Source organism: Anomaloglossus baeobatrachus, chromosome 6 (genome assembly GCF_048569485.1).
Source record: "Anomaloglossus baeobatrachus isolate aAnoBae1 chromosome 6, aAnoBae1.hap1, whole genome shotgun sequence".
Lineage (NCBI taxonomy): Eukaryota > Metazoa > Chordata > Amphibia > Anura > Aromobatidae > Anomaloglossus > Anomaloglossus baeobatrachus.
This window is the reverse complement of record NC_134358.1, coordinates 94630349-94647802: the sequence shown is the minus strand read 5'-3', so window position 1 is coordinate 94647802 and position 17454 is coordinate 94630349. Positions and strand designations below refer to the sequence as shown.

Genomic DNA, 17454 nt, shown 5'->3' with positions numbered 1-17454 from the left:
TGAACTCCATGCCGAGATACGTTAGTGATTGAGTCGGTGACCGATTTGACCTTGCCAAATTGATGATCCACCCGAAAGTCTGGAGAGTCTCCAGTGTAACATTCAGGCTGCGTTGTCATGCCTCGAGGGAGGGTGCTTTGACGAGTAGATCGTCCAAGTAAGGGATCACCGGGTGTCCCTGAGAGTGCAAGACTGCTACCACTGCTGCCATGACCTTGGTGAACACCCGTGGGGCTATCGCCAGACCGAATGGCAGAGCTACGAACTGAAGATGGTCGTCTCCTATCACAAAACGTAGAAAACGTTGGTGCTCCGTAGCAATTGGCACGTGGAGATAGGCATCTTTGATGTCTGTTGAGGCAAGGAAGTCTCCTCGAGACATTGAGGTAATGACGGATCGGAGGGATTCCATCCGGAACCGCCTGGCGTTCGCATGCTTATTGAGCAGTTTTAGGTCCAGAACAGGACGGAAGGAGCCGTCCTTTTTTGGAGCCACAAAGAGATTGGAGTACAAACCCTCGCCCTCGTTCCCGAGGGGGGACAGGGATCACCACTCCTTCTGCTCTTAGAGCGTCCACCGCCTGCAGCAGGGCATCTGCTCGGTGGGGAGGTGGGGCCGTTCTGAAGAATGGAGTCGGAGGACGAGAACAGAACACTGTCCTGTGCACGTGAGCACAATGTCCGTCACCCACCGGTCTGTGACCTGTGGCAGCTAAATGTCGCCAAAGGCGGGGGAGTCTGCCATCAACCGCGGATGCGGAGAGAGAGAGAGAGCTGAGAGTCATGAGGAGACCGCCTTGGTAGCGGTACCTCCGGCTGCCTTCCTTGGGCGTGATTGAGCCCGGCCGGAATCTGAGCCCGTCTGAGGTTTTGTAGCCCTTTTGCACGAGGACAATTGGGACCTGCCCGAGCTTGGGAAGGACCGAAACCTCGACTGTACTTTTAGGACAGCATTAATAGGGTAAGTCGCAGTGCAGACATTGCGGAGTTACGGACGCCTCTGCGGTACAGATGTACATGTGCTCAAGGCCAGCTGCGCAAGAACAGCTGAAAAGGTTAGGTTGCCTATACGGCTGTGAATGCCGGAGCAACCGACACGCCGATAGCCTCCTAGACAGATTTCAACCAGAGTCCATCTGTCTGTGAATGGCATCTTTAAGTGAAGCCCCATCTCCAGTGCAACTATGGCTCTAGCCGCAAGCCTGGAGATTGGAGAATCCACCTTTGGACCCTGGGTCCAGCGCTTGACCACGTCAGGGGAAAAGGGATAACGTGTATCTTAAAAACGTTTGGAGAAGACGCTTATCTGGTAAGCGTGGTGTTTCTGGACTGCTTCTCTGAAGTCAGCGTGGCCAGAAAAATACTCAATATCCGTTTGAGATACTGAAAAGGGACTTCTCCTGCTGTGAAGCTGACTCCTCCACTGGGGGAGCTGAGGGAGAAAGATCCAACCTTCCATTGATGGACGCTATAGGATCATTCCGTATGGCGTTACCATCCGGTGTATCCGGATTGATAGCGATGTCAGAATCAAAGTCCTGGAGAGCTGCCTTATCATACAGAGAGTCCTCCTGGGACCCCCCCCGTTCCAAATGAGGTTGGTCAGGAAGATTGCCCATGGCCTGTCTGGACTGCAAGTCTCTATCTTATGACCATATATCTGTCGAAACTGCAACTCCGTCCCTGTCCTTGGACAGGGATGACAGGTGGTTTCTTTGGCCACGACTAGTAGAGACCCCGGCAGACGAAGTGCTAGAGACCCCGGCAGACGAAGTGCTACAGGGGAGCATGCACACAATGGGACGGTGTCATGAACAGCATCCCATGTAGTAAAAACAGCACTGAAAATCTGTGTTGCTTTTTTGCCGCTGCCGACTAGCCATCTAGAAGTATATAGCCAAGATTGGTGACCGTACAGTGCAATGTATAGCATACAAGCATAAAGTACAAATGAACACTGCAGCACAAGCAATACAAGCAGCATAGAAGCCTGTGCCCTGGCACCTCTGCTCTTCTGCTGCTGTAGACTAGTCATCTAGGGGAATATAGCCCAGAAGAGTGACCATACAGTGCAATGTATAGCATACAAGCACAAGTACAAATGCACACTGCAGCCCATGCAATACAAGCAGCATAGAAAAAAACCTGTGCCCCAGCACCCTTGGTTTTCTGCTGCTGTAGTCTAGCCATTCCAGGAGAATATAGCTAAGACTAGCGACTGTACAGTGCAGTGTATAGCATACAAGCATAAACACAAATGAACACTTCAGTACGTGCAATACAAGCAGCCTAGAAAGCCTGTGCCTTAGCACACCTGCTTTCCTGCTGCTGATGTGTCGCTCTCCAAGCGGGCATATAGCGACCTATGCAGTTAAAATACACATGTACACACTGCAGTATATATTGGGGTCAGCACTATGTGTGCCGCTTACCGCCCGCCTATAAGCGGGTGTATGGTCGCCACCGTCCTGCCTGGTTGCCGAAAGTCCGAGCTCGGACTGCAGTAATGGCTGCCGGCGTCTTCCCCAGCTCGTGTGAGGAGGGGCGGGCCGTGGGCGTGCCCCAAGTCAGAGCGGGAATCCGGCGTCCGACAGTGTGCAGTGAGAGGGCTGGAGCATGTAAATAAGGCTCCAGCCCTCGGCGCTGCTGATTGCTCAGCGTTTGTCCCCTTCCCTGAGTGACAGGGAGGGGGCGGGAACGAAGCGGCACTAGGCCGCAGAAGCCGGGGACTGGATTTATAAGCGCCGCCGCCGTAAAAGCGCGGTCGGCGCCCAGTCCCCGGCGAACTACAAGTCCCAGCCGTGCCGCCGCTCCCGGAGCGTCCGGCGCGGTAGTTCCCAATACACAAAGTCACTCAGCAAAGCTGCAGTGACTGTAACCCTTTACTGTCCCCGGCGCACTAGCACACCCAGCAAGTCTGGAGTGTGCTGTGCCTGTGTGTACGGGGACACAGAGTACCTGTAATGGTGCAGGGCCATGTCCCTGAACGGTACTCCAGCTCCGTATCCAGCAGGTTCAAATGGGTCTGTGGATGGAGCCCGGCGTCAGAGCTTTGAGGCCGGCAGGATCCCACTTCCTCAGAGCCCCCCAGGGGGATGTGGAAGGAAAGCAGCATGTGGGCTCCAGCCTCCGTACCAGCAATAGGTACCTCAACCTTACAACACCATCAACGGGTGAGAAGGGAGCATGCTGGGGGCCCTATATGGGCCCTCTTTTCTTCCATCCGAAATAGTCAGCAGCTACTGCTGACTAAAATCTGTGGAGCTATGCATGGATGTCTGACCTCCTTCGCACAAAGCTTGAAAACTGGAGAACCCGTGATACCACGGGGGGGGTATAGCCAGAAGGGGAGGGGCCTTGCACTTTTTAGTGTAGTGCTTTGTGTGGCCTCCGGAGGCAGTAGCTATACCCCAATCGTCTGGGTCTCCCAATAGAGCGCTGAAGAAATATTAAATTAAATCTACAAGAACAAAAGTAAAACAATGGTAAAAATGGAAGTAACACTTAAGGTAAAATCCTGTGATTTGATATCTAATAGGCATCACCTAAGTGATTGATACAAAAACCCCCTTTATATTGCTGGTAAATGTGCATAGTCACTCAATGTTCCTGCAGTTCCTTACTACAGAAGGGCCAAGCTCTCGCAGTTGACCCACCTGTGACTAAACAGGCCGCAGCACCAATTCAGTATTTCACAGCTCCAACCTGACCGCCCTTGGTGCAAAAAAAGTAACAGTATCAGTGAGGGCGCCAGCTGTTAGCCAGCCCCCCACTAATCACAAAGTAATGGCGTACCGCTTTAAAAAGGGCAGAAAACCCACGTGTTGGTCAGGCAAAGAATAATATGTACAAACCAGACAACATTACATGACTTTTCTCATGGTTTTGTTTAATTCCTATGATATTAATTATTTGGTACACTCTAGTGCTGAATCTTGAGCAGTTGCAGATATTTGTATAAGGTGAGAAAATGGTAAAAATTTCCTTAAAACTGCACAGTTCTTTATTCTGCCAAAATGACAGCGTATAGTATATATTTTATCAATAAATATTATGTAGTCTTAATGGTGATAAATGATTAAAAGGGGTTGTGCATTACTGGATCACACCGGTACAATCTTATCAAGACTCCCAATTAAAATATTTATCTTCGCCTGCCGCAGGGGAGCCTTCCTTTTCCTGGAGAGTTGTGACGTGTCATGGTGAAGGTTGCAGTTAATGAGCGGCTACTAGTCAGCCTTTACACTCATTAGAAATATCAAAAAAAACTGACCCGCACATCCAACAAATGTGAACAGGTGCTAGCCGAAAAAACATAGTAACTATAAAATGCATACAGCTGCACTCTGAAAAGCCAAAAATGTACAAGGGAAGATATGGTACTGCATTACTGCAAAAGAGATATTTATTTTATGTATTGGGCTTACATGCATTGGCCAATACATAAACTAAATATCTCTTTTGCAGTAATGCAGTGCCATATTTTCCCTTGTACATTTTTGGCTTTTCAGTGTGCAGCTGTATACATTTCATATTTACACACATTAGAGCGGACGGTCCCTGAGATAATATTGCTGAGCTGAAGCCTAAGAACAGCCGCTTACTGCCTGCAGCCAGCACGTGACAAGTCCCAACGCTCTGTAGGAATGGCGGCACTGGAATGGCGGGCGGCGAGGATAGATTGTTTGTTATATGGGGGTCTTTAATTGATTATGCTGGGTGGGTCCAATAATGCACAACCCCTAAATTGACACTTTTGTCCATCTTAGGATGAAATGAATAGGAAAGAATCGCATTATTAGAGACAGTCCATGGCACATGGGTTTCAGGAAAATATGGTTGATTGTATTTTTGTTTTTTTAAACTTAGACCAAATTTCCCTCTTAATGCTTCATGTGACTTTGTAACAATCAAAATGACTGCTGGAACACCATTGTAAATGTGAACAGGGTGCTTGCCAAAATACACACAATCTATATGAAGTGAAAGCTGCACACCAAATTCAGAGAAATATGAACAAGCATAACTGCTTTATAATACATAAGGAATGAAAAATACAATTAGCCATTTGAAAAAATTGAAATGTGACATTTCATAACCGCTGAGGATAATTTGAAAAAGATATTTAGCTAATGTATTGATAAATTCATTACTGCCCAATACCACTTCACGGTAATCTTATTACAAATGTTACCTCTATATGCAGCTAAAACCTGCTAGTGTACATGGGTACCTAACCAAATGTTACCTCTATGTGCAGGTGAAATCTGCTTTTCGGTCTGAGAACCCAGTCCCCACCCTTTAGCCATGGCTATTCAATTTCCTATATAGCCAGGTCCCTGGCTTCCCATACACAAGCAGGTTTCAATTGCACATAGAGGTAACATTTGGTTAGGAACCCAATAAATAAGATTACCGTGAAGTGGTTATTGGGCAGTAATGAATTGATCAATACATTAGTTAAATACCGTATTTTTCAGACCATAAGAGGCACTTTTTTTCACCAAATGTTGGGGGAAAGTGGGGGGTGTGTCTTATGGTCTGAATGTTGCTGCGGGGAATGAGGGTGGAGCGAGTCATCGGGAGCACGAGCAGGCTGCAGCAGCTCCTGCTGTGACCATGTGGACCCGCTCATTACATATGCACACCTATCCTCCCGCCCATCTCTCAGCGGTGAAGCCGGCGCTGACAGGTGGGCGCATAATTAACAGCCAGCCCGCATGATCACCCCTGGCAACTACAGCCTGGAGTGATTATGTGCGGCTGTATTCACTGCCCCCGTGCATCATTATTGGCACGGGGTGCAGTGAATCAGTGTACTCACCCGTCACAGTGTGTGGAGCAGTCCCCCTGCAGCATCACAATGTCTTCCTGTCTGTGCCGGTCAGCTGATCTGTGTAGAGAGTGGTGAGCACAGTGATGTCATTGCTGTGCGTGCCGCTAGTGTCCACACAGATCAGCTGACTGGCACAGACAGGAAGATATCGCGATGCTGCAGACAACTGTGACGGCTCCACTGTGACGGTGGAGACAGAGGAAGATTATCGGTGCTGCAGGGAGTGAGGAAAGGAGAGTATAAATTTTAATTTTTTTTTCTGTGCCATCGGATACAGGCCATATACCAGCAGGATGGGGGTATATGACCAGGATGGATGGTGGTATATGAGCATTATCATATACAAGGCAGGAGAATAGTTACCAGAATGGGGGGTACCTTAGTTGAGAATTTAGGGATATTACCCCCATAATAGTGTCAGCAGCAGATCCTCGCCCCATAAATGTGTCATGACCACATGTTTTAGTTAAAAAAAAATGTTTCCTCCTCTAAAACCAGGGTGCGTCTTATGGTCCAAAAAAATCCAGTATCTCTTTTTTTCAAATAATCCTCAGCAGGTATGCTTGTTCATATTTCTCTAAATTTGGTTTGCAGCTTTCACTTCATATAGATCGTGTGACTTTGTAGACACAGGGCTTCAGATTGTAATCAGATTGTCGCTATTTGTGACTAGTCTTGCTTTTCAATTTTCTGTGCCTATAACTTTAAAAAGGTAAAAAAAAAAACAAAAAACATAATGTCCTCCTTGCTAGACTGACCTAACGTCACATGCCACCTTCTACCAGAGAGGACCAGGAGTGGGTGAACCATACTTCCTCTCCATACTTTGCATTGCCTCTGTAGCTTCCAGCCCAAGTCCCCGCATTCAGCTCGAGGTATTTTCTTGTTCTCCACGTTTGGGCAGCAGCAGCGGTTACGTCTGATTGTTCCTGCACTTTATAACATGTGAGAGGAGCCCTTCTGTTTCTTCCCACATCTTTAGAGCTGGTAACTTGTTCAGAGCCACATCGTAAGACTTTGACTTGCAGGAGCCATCAGCAAGGACCGCGGAAGAAAAGTAGTAATGATGGTCGGCAGGCGATGATCCCAGATATAACGTGTGGTGCTGATTGAGGGACGGGCCCGTGGGCGAGATCAAAATATTGAGGGGGAATAATGATGCTACAAGTGCAGAAACTAAAGAATTTAGAAGCCCAAGCCAGGGTTATTTTAGTTTTATTTTTTGCCTTGAGCAGTGAGATCACTTGGATTGAAATATAATTGTAAACATCCTATATTTCCTTAATTATTTAATTTAAAAAAATTAAGTTAAATAAAAAAAATTCATGTTACAGAAGAATCAATTTTTTTCACCCAATGACTTCAAAATATCGGTGGCTTCCTTATGTACCTAGAAAAGAAAACAAATATGATCATAGTGATTTAGGACATTGTCTGGTGTTAAGGATTAGAAAAGTCAACTTGTACCATAAACTGCTTCACTCTTGTCTAGAACATGTGTCCAGTAATGCAGATCATTCCCAATTTAAAGGGGTTTTCCCACAAAGTTCATTTTCATCAATAGATCTTATATTAATAAATTCCACAATTGTATTTGTATTAAAAATAATGTTTTTGTGTTGAGAATCTTATGTGTCCCTGCTGTGTACTGTGTAATGGCCGTGTCTGACCATACAGGGACATGGTCAGATCTCCCCAGCCCAGGAGCTGTGGTATGGACGAAAAAGAGAATACAGATAACAGCATAGGATCATAGCTGATTCTTTCTGGGAGGTAAATTATTTTTTTTTAACCCTTTCACAACCCATGACTGATATATCTGTCATGGATCGTGTGAGGTTAATCCCCGCCCCCTGCCGTGGGCATCTTGCAGCGATCCGCACACATATCAGCTGTTTTTAACAGCTGACACGTGCTCCTGGAAGTTACAAGTGGAATCACTTCCACCTCCAACTTTTAACCCCTTACATCTTGCTGACAAAGTCTGGCAGCGAGATGTATATGCGCGCGGCCATTACTTTCACTTATCGCCTCCCCCACCGGAAATCACGTGCGTGATCACGTGGCTTTCGGTTGTTGCCATGGTAGCACAGGGTCGCCTGTAGCTAACATGAACTACTTTCGGTTTCACTCGGCCCGGAGCAGAGTGAAGCAGAAAGTGAGCATATATGCTGTTTACAGCTGTGTAGCTGTGATCAGCAGATGGGGCAGAGCGATCGGATTGTTGATCCATATAGACCCCTAAGGGGACTAGTAAAATAAAAAAAAAAAAAAATTTAAATAAAATAAAACCAAAAACCTAAAAGTTCAAATCACCCCCCCTTTCACCCCACTGAAAATTAAAGGGTTAAAAAAAAATATATACACATTTGGTATCGCCGCGTTCAGAAATGCCCGATCAAAATAAATCAATTAATCTGATTGGTAAATGGAATTTTTTTTGCCGCTACGCCAAACGCCAAAATTACGTTTTTTGGTTACTGCACGTTTTGCGCAAAATGCAATAAGAGGCGATCAAAACGTAGAATCTGCACATAAGAAGGGAATTTTGTTACTTACCGTAAATTCCTTTTCTTCTAGCTCTTATTGGGAGACCCAGACGATTGGGTGTATAGCACTGCCTCCGGAGGCCACACAAAGCAATTACACTAAAAAGTGTAAGGCCCCTCCCCTTCTGGCTATACACCCCCAGTGGGATCACTGGCTCACCAGTTTTAGTGCAAAAGCAAGAAGGAGGAAAGCCAATAACTGGTTTAAACAAATTCTCTCCGAGTAACAACGGAGAACTGAAAACCGTTCAACATGAACAACATGTGTACCCGCAAACAAACCAAAAATCCCGAAGGACAACAGGGCGGGTGCTGGGTCTCCCAATAAGAGCTAGAAGAAAAGGAATTTACGGTAAGTAACAAAATTCCCTTCTTCTTCAGCGCTCTATTGGGAGACCCAGACGATTGGGACGTCCAAAAGCTGTCCCTGGGTGGGTAAAGAAATACCTCATGTTAGAGCTGCAAGACAGCCCTCCCCTACGGGGAGGCAACTGCCGCCTGCAGGACTCTTCTACCTAGGCTGGCGTCCGCCGAAGCATAGGTATGCACCTGATAATGTTTGGTGAAAGTGTGCAGACTCGACCAGGTAGCTGCCTGGCACACCTGTTGAGCCGTAGCCTGGTGTCGTAATGCCCAGGATGCACCCACGGCTCTGGTAGAATGGGCCTTCAGCCCTGAAGGAACCGGAAGCCCAGCAGAACGGTAGGCTTCAAGAATTGGTTCTTTGATCCATCGAGCCAGGGTGGCCTTAGAAGCCTGCGACCCTTTGCGCTGACCAGCGACAAGGACAAAGAGTGCATCCGAACGGCGCAAGGGCGCCGTGCGGGAAATGTAGATTCTGAGTGCTCTCACCAGATCTAACAAATGTAAATCTTTCTCATACCGATGAACTGCATGAGGACAAAACGAAGGCAAAGAGATATCCTGATTAAGATGAAAAGAGGATACCACCTTCGGGAGAAACTCCTGAATGGGGCGCAGCACAACCTTGTCCTGGTGGAAGACCAGGAAGGGAGCCTTGGATGATAGTGCTGCCAGCTCAGACACTCTCCGAAGAGATGTGATCGCTACCAGAAAAGCCACTTTCTGTGATAGTCTAGAAAGTGAAACCTCCCTCAGAGGCTCGAAGGGCGGCTTCTGGAGGGCAACTAGTACCCTGTTCAGATCCCATGGATCTAACGGCCGCTTGTACGGGGGTACAATATGACAAACCCCCTGCAGGAACGTGCGCACCTTAGGAAGGCGTGCCAAACGCCTCTGAAAAAAGACAGATAGCGCCGAGACCTGACCTTTAAGGGAGCTGAGCGACAAACCTTTTTCTAACCCAGATTGCAGGAAAGAAAGAAAGGTAGGCAATGCAAATGGCCAGGGAGACACTCCCTGAGCAGAGGACCAGGATAAGAATATCCTCCACGTTCTGTGGTAGATCTTAGCGGACGTGGGCTTCCTAGCCTGTCTCATGGTGGCAACGACCCCTTGGGACAATCCTGAAGACGCTAGGATCCAGGACTCAATGGCCACACAGTCAGGTTCAGGGCCGCAGAATTCCGATGGAAAAACGGCCCTTGGGACAGTAAGTCTGGTCGGTCTGGTAGTGCCCACGGTTGGCCGACCGTGAGCTGCCACAGATCCGGATACCACGCCCTCCTCGGCCAGTCTGGGGCGACAAGTATGACGCGGCTGCAATCGGATCTGATCTTGCGTAGCACTCTGGGCAAGAGTGCCAGAGGTGGAAACACATAAGGGAGCCGGAACTGCGACCAATCTTGCACTAGGGCGTCTGCCGCCAGCACTCTTTGATCGCGAGACCGTGCCATGAAGGTTGGAACCTTGTTGTTGTGCCGTGACGCCATTAGGTCGACGTCCGGCACCCCCCAGCGGCGACAGATTTCCTGAAACACGTCTGGGTGAAGGGACCATTCCCCTGCGTCCATGCCCTGGCGACTGAGGAAGTCTGCTTCCCAGTTTTCTACGCCGGGGATGTGAACTGCGGATATGGTGGAGGCTGTGGCTTCCACCCACATCAGAATCCGCCGGACTTCCTGGAAGGCTTGCCGACTGCGTGTCCCCCCTTGGTGGTTGATGTATGCCACCGCTGTGGAGTTGTCCGACTGAATTCGGATCTGCTTCCCCTCCAGCCACTGCTGGAAGGCTAGTAGGGCAAGATACACTGCTCTGATTTCCAGAACATTGATCTGAAGGGTGGACTCCTGCCGAGTCCACGTACCCTGAGCCCTGTGGTGGAGAAAAACTGCTCCCCACCCTGACAGACTCGCGTCTGTCGTGACCACCGCCCAAGACGGTGGTAGGAAGGATCTTCCCTGTGATAATGAGGTGGGAAGAAGCCACCACTGCAGAGAGTCCTTGGCCGTCTGGGAAAGGGAGACTTTCCTGTCTAGGGATGTTGACTTCCCGTCCCATTGGCGGAGAATGTCCCATTGAAGTGGACGCAGATGAAACTGCGCAAACGGAACCGCCTCTATTGCCGCCACCATCTTCCCGAGGAAGTGCATGAGGCGTCTTAAGGAGTGCGACTGACTTTGAAGGAGAGCCTGCACCCCAGTCTGTAGAGACCGCTGCTTGTCCAGCGGAAGCTTCACTATCGCTGAGAGAGTATGAAACTCCATGCCAAGATACGTTAGTGATTGGGTCGGTGACAGATTTGACTTCGGGAAGTTGATGATCCACCCGAACGCCTGGAGAGTCTCCAGTGCAACATTCAGGCTGAGTTGGCATGCCTCTTGAGAGGGTGCCTTGACCAGTAGATCGTCCAAGTAAGGGATCACAGAGTGTCCGTGAGAGTGCAAGACTGCTACCACTGCCGCCATGAACTTGGTGAACACCCGAGGGGCTGTCGCCAGACCAAATGGCAGAGCTACGAACTGAAGATGGTCGTCTCCTATCACGAAGCGTAGAAAGCGTTGGTGCTCTGTAGCAATCGGCACGTGGAGATAAGCATCTTTGATGTCTATTGATGCTATGAAATCTCCTTGAGACATTGAGGCAATGACTGAGCGGAGGGATTCCATCCGGAACCGCCTGGCGTTCACATGCTTGTTGAGCAGTTTTAGGTCCAGAACAGGACGGAAGGAGCCGTCCTTTTTTGGAACCACAAAGAGATTGGAGTAAAATCCTCGCCCTCGTTCTTGAGGGGGGACAGGGATCACGACTCCTTCTGCTCTTAGAGAGTCCACCGCCTGCAGCAGGGCATCTGCTCGGTTGGGGTGTGGGGAGGTTCTGAAGAACCGAAGTGGAGGTCGAGAACTGAACTCGATTCTGTACCCGCGAGACAAAATGTCTGTTACCCACCGGTCCTTGACCTGTGACAGCCAAACGTCGCAAAAGCGGGAGAGCCTGCCACCGACCGAGGATGCGGAGGGAGGAGGCCGAAAGTCATGAGGTAGCCGCTTTGGAAGCGGTTCCTCCATTTGCTTTCCTGGGGCGTGAGTGAGCCCGCCAGGAATCTCAGCTCCCTTGTTCTTTCTGAGTCCTTTTGGACGAGGAGAATTGGGCCTTGCCCGAGCCTCGAAAGGACCGAAACCTCGACTGCCACTTTTTCTGTTGAGGTTTACTTGCTCTGGGCTGTGGTAAGGAAGAGTCCTTACCCTTGGACTGTTTTATGATTTCAGCCAATGGCTCACCAAACAGTCTGTCTCTGGATAATGGCAGGCTGGTTAAGCATTTTTTGGAACCAGCATCTGCTTTCCAGTCCTTTAACCACAAGGCTCTGCGCAAAACCACAGAATTGGCGGACGCCATAGCGGTACGGCTCGTAGATTCTAGGACAGCATTGATAGCATAGGTCGCAAACGCAGACATTTGCGAAGTTAGGGACGCCACCTGCGTCACTGCTGGATGTATGATAGCATCCACCTGTGCTAAACCAGCTGAAATAGCTTGGAGTGCCCACACGGCCGCGAATGCTGGAGCAAACGACGCGCCGATAGCTTCATAGACAGATTTCAACCAAAGGTCCATCTGTCTGTCGTTGGCATCTTTAAGTGAAGCGCCATCCTCTACTGCGACTATGGATCTAGCCGCAAGCTTGGAAATTGGGGGATCCACCTTTGGACACTGGGTCCAGCGTTTCGTCACCTCAGCAGGAAAAGGGTAACGGGTATCCTTAGAGCGTTTAGAGAAATGCTTATCTGGATGAGCGTCGTGTTTCTGGATCGATTCTCTGAAGTCAGAGTGGTCCAAAAAAGCACTTAATTTACGCTTGGGATACAGGAAATGGAACTGCTCCTGCTGTGCCGCTGCCTCCTCTTCAGAAGGGGCTGGGGGAGAAATATCCAACAGTCTATTAATCGCCGATATAAGGTCATTAACCATGGCGTCACCATCAGGGGCATCCAGATTGAAAGGAGCCTCAGGATTAGAATCCTGATCACCGTCCTCAGTCTCATCACAGAGAGACTCTTCTCGCTGAGACCCTGAACAGTGTGATGACGTGGAGGGTCTTTCCCAGCGAGCTCGCTTAGGCTGCCTGGGACTGTCATCTGAGTCAGAGACTTCAGCTTGTGATGCTTGAGACCCCCTTGAAGTACGGATTAGTTCCAACTGAGGGGGACCGGAGAGCATAGACACAGCAGTGTCCATGGTCTGAGTAACTGGCCTGGACTGCAAGGTCTCCAGGATTTTTAACATAGTCACAGACATTTTGTCAGCAAAAACTGCAAAGTCTGTCCCCGTCACCGGGGCAGGGTTCACAGGCGTCTCTGCCTGGGCTACCACCACATTAGGCTCTGGCTGACGGAGTGCCACTGGGACTGAACATTGCATACAATGTGAGTCTTTGGAGCCTGCCGGTAGATCAGCCCCACATGCAGTACAAACAGTGTACACAGCCTGTGCCTTGGCACCCTTGCGTTTTGCGGATGACATGTTGCTGCCTCCTTAGAGCAGTACAGGGTGTCCAGCCAAGAAGCGACCTTACAGTGCAACTATATATATATATGGTACTAAGAAAAAAGTACACTAATATAACACTGAGGCACAAGTGGGGCCAGCACTAAAGTGCAGCTTACCGCCCGCTTAGGAGCGGGTGTGTGGTCGCCGAAATCCCTTTAGTCTGGGTCTCCCAGAGCCTGCTGCCTTTCCCCAGCCAGACCGCATGTGTAATGGCTGCCGGCGTCCTTGTGGAGAGGGGGGGCGGGCCCTGGGCGTATACAGACGAAGAGCGGGAAGCCTGCTTCCCACTGTGCCTAGTGAGAGGGCTGGAGCATGTAAATAAAGCTCCAGCCCTCGGCGCTGCCAATTGAGCAGCGTCTCTCCCCTACCCTGATTGACAGGGTGGGGGCGGGAACGAAGCGGCGCTAGGCCACAGAAGCCGGGGGCTAAAGTTAGAAGCGCCGCCGCCGTAAAAGCGCGGTCGGCGCAAAGTCCCCGGCGCACCACAAGTCGCAGCTGCGCCGCCGCTCCAGCAGCGGTCGGCGCAGTAGTTCCCAACATGTAACGTCACTCAGCAAAGCTGCAGTGACCTAACCCCAGCGCACAGCGCTACTGTCTCCGGCGCACTATAACGCTCAGCAAGCCTTGAGAGTGTCCGTGCCTGCCGGGGACACAGAGTACCTGAAAGTTGCAGGGCCTTGTCCCTGAACGGCACTCCCGCTCCAAATCCAGCAGGTTCTCTGGGTCTGTGGATGGAGCCCGGCCTCAGGGCTTGGAGGCCGGTAAGATCCCACTTCCACAGAGCCCTAAGGGGATGTGGAAGGAAAACAGCATGTGGGCTCCAGCCTCTGTACCAGCAATAGGTACCTCAACCTTACAAGCACCACCGCGGGTGAGAAGGGAGCATGCTGGGGGCCCCATATGGGTCCTCTTTTCTTCCATCCGATATAGCCAGCAGCTACTGCTGACTACAAACAGTGGAGCTATGCGTGGATGTCTGACCTCCTTCGCACAAAGCAGAAAACTGGTGAGCCAGTGATCCCACTGGGGGTGTATAGCCAGAAGGGGAGGGGCCTTACACTTTTTAGTGTAATTGCTTTGTGTGGCCTCCGGAGGCAGTGCTATACACCCAATCGTCTGGGTCTCCCAATAGAGCGCTGAAGAAATTATACCATTAAAAATGTCAGCTCGAGACGCAAAAAATAAGCCATAGATCCCAAAAAATGAGAACGCCACAAGTTTCGGAAAATGGCGCAAAATGTACACCACTTATTGGACAAGCTTGGGAATTTTTTTAACCCCTTAGATACAAGTAAACCTATTCATGTTTGGTGTCTACAAACTCTCACCGACCTCAGGCATCACACCAACACATCAGTTTTACCATATAGTGAACACTGTGAATAAAATATCCCAAAAACTATTGTGCGATCACTTTTTTTTTTGCAGTTTTTCAACACTTGTAATTTTTTTTGCTGTTTTCCAGTACACTATATGGTAAAACTTTTTTTCATTTAAAAGTACAACTCGTCTCGCAAAAAACACAAGCCCTCCATATGGCAAGATTGATGGAAAAAAGAGAATTTTGTTTACTTACCATAAATTCTTTTTCTTATAGTTCCGACATGGGAGACCCAGACCATGGGTGTATAGCTTCTGCCTCCGGAGGACACACAAAGTACTACACTAAAAAGTGTAGCTCCTCCCTCCGAGCATATACACCCCGTGGATAACCAAATATAGCCAGTTTAGTGCAAAAGCTGAAGGAGGACATCAACCCACAAGTAGAGAGAGTACAACCCGGAATAACCGGAACCTCTGTCTACAACAACAGCCGGTGAAAACACACGGAACAAGAACTGCCAACAGGCAACAGGGAGGGTGCTGGGTCTCCCATGTCGGAACTATAAGAAAAAGAATTTACGGTAAGTAAACAAAATTCTCTTTTTCTTCATCGTTCCTTATGGGAGACCCAGACCATGGGACGTCTCAAAGCAGTCCATGGGTGGGAAAGAAACTAAACTGAGAAGTAGGCAAAACCTAACTTCACAAATGGGCGACAGCCGCCTGAAGGATGCGTCTGCCCAAGCTCGCATCTGCCGAAGCATGAGCATGCACTTGGTAGTGCTTCGAAAAGGTGGGCAGACTAGACCAAATGGCAGCCTGACAGACCTGCTGAGCCGTAGCCTGGTGCTTGAAAGCCCAAGAGGCACCGACAGCTCTGGTCGAGTGCGCCTTAATCCCCGGCGGGGGAGGCACCTGGGTACATTGGTAGGCATCGGATATGGCCGACCTAATCCAAAGAGCTAGGGTCGGTTTAGAAGCCGAGAGACCCTTGCGCTGACCTGTGGTCAGCACAAAAAGAGAGGTGCACCGCCTAAGAGCAGCGGTGCGTGACACATAGATCCGGAGCGCCCGCACCAGATCCAGAGTATGCAACGCTTTCTCAAAGCGATGCACAGGAGCCGGACAAAAGGGAAGGCAATGAAATGTCCTGGTTAAGGTGGAAAGGAGACACCACCTTAGGGAGAAAGTCCGGAGTCGGACGGAGAACCACCTTGTCATGGTGAAAAAGCAAAAAGGGTAACTCCGAAGAGAGCGCAACCAAATCAGAGACTCTCCTGAGAGAAGTTATGGCCACTAGAAAGACCACTTTCTGTGAAAGTCGAAACAAAGAAACCTCCCTAAGAGGCTCAAAGGGGGGTTTCTGTAAGGCCGTGAGGACCAGATTAAGGTCCCAGGGATCCAAAGGCCGCCGATAAGGAGGAATGATGTGAGATGCGCCCTGCATGAAGGTGCGCACCTGGGCCAGTCGGGCGATACGCCGCTGGAACAACACTGACAGAGCCGAGACCTGTCCCTTGAGGGAATTGAGGGATAGTCCTAGCTGCAGACCGGACTGTAGAAAAGACAGGATGGTCGGCAAGGAAAAAGGCCAAGGAGCATGGCCGGAAGAGCGACACCAGGACAGGAAAATTCTCCAAGTCCTGTGGTAAATCCTGGCCGAGGAAGACTTCCGAGCCTGAGTCATAGTGGAGATGACCTCGGAAGGAATGCCAGAAGCCGTCAAGATCCAGGACTCAAGAGCCACGCCGTCAATCTGAGAGCCGCAGAATTCTGGCGGAAAAACGGACCTTGTGAGAGAAGGTCTGGGCGATCCGGGAGATGCCACGGCACCTCTACGGACAGACGGAGCAGGTCTGGGTACCAAGCTCGCCTGGGCCAGTCCGGGGCAATGAGGATGACCCGACGGACCTCCATTCTGATTTTGCGCAGGACTCTGGGCAAGAGATCTAGAGGGGGAAACACGTAGGCCAGACGGAACTGGGACCAATCCTGAACCAGCGCGTCCGCTGCCAAGGCCTGAGGATCGTGGGAGCGAGCCACGTAAACCCGGGACCTTGTTGTTGTGCCGGGATGCCATTAGATCCACTTCCGGAGTGCCCCACTTGCGGCAGATTGACCGGAACACTGCCGGATGCAGGGCCCACTCGCCGCTGTCCACGGTTTGACGGCTGAGATAATCTGCCTCCCAGTTTTCTACGCCTGGGATGTGGACTGCGGATATGGTGGACTTTGAGTCCTCCGTCCACTGAAGGATACGTTGAACCTCCAACATTGCTAGGCGGCTGCGAGTCCCGCCCTGGTGATTGATGTAGGCAACTTCTGTCGCGTTGTCTGACTGGACTCGAATGTGCTTGCCCGCCAACAGGTGGTGAAAGGCTACGAGAGCTAGGAGCACCGCTCTGATTTCCAGCACGTTGATCGAGAGGGCTGATTCGGACGGAGTCCAAGTGCCCTGTGCTCGGTGGTGGAGAAACACTGCTCCCCAGCCGGATAGACTGGCATCTGTGGTGAGAATCACCCAGGACGGGATCAGAAAGGAGCGTCCCTGGGATAGAGAGAGGGGCCGAAGCCACCACTGAAGAGAGCTCCTGGTCTGTGGTGACAGAGCCACTAGCCTGTGCAAGGAAGAGGTCCGCTTGTCCCAACAGCGGAGAATGTCCAGCTGCAGGGGACGCAGATGGAACTGGGCAAAGGGAACCGCTTCCATTGATGCCACCATCTGACCCAGCACCTGCATGAGGTGCCTGATGGAATGACGGCGGGGCCTCAACAGAGAGCGCACCGCCAGATGAAGGGACTGCTGTTTGACTAAGGGCAGCTTCACAAGTGCCG

At 50.2% G+C, this 17454-nt stretch overlaps 1 protein-coding gene across 2 annotated transcripts in view; it reads right to left on the bottom strand.

Annotated features, from left to right (window-relative positions):
* Positions 1-5926: 5926 nt before the first annotated feature.
* RMDN1 (regulator of microtubule dynamics 1) overlaps positions 5927-17454 on the bottom strand; it is a 48148-nt gene continuing 36620 nt past the window's right edge. Inside the window, exon 10 of one of the 2 annotated variants that reach the window (XM_075353117.1) lies at positions 5927-7226. In XM_075353117.1, the coding sequence (XP_075209232.1) occupies positions 7176-7226 (51 nt within the window). In that variant the 3' untranslated portion in view covers positions 5927-7175. The remainder of the gene's footprint in view (positions 7227-17454) is intronic. The other variant, XM_075353116.1, reaches the window with a different exon arrangement.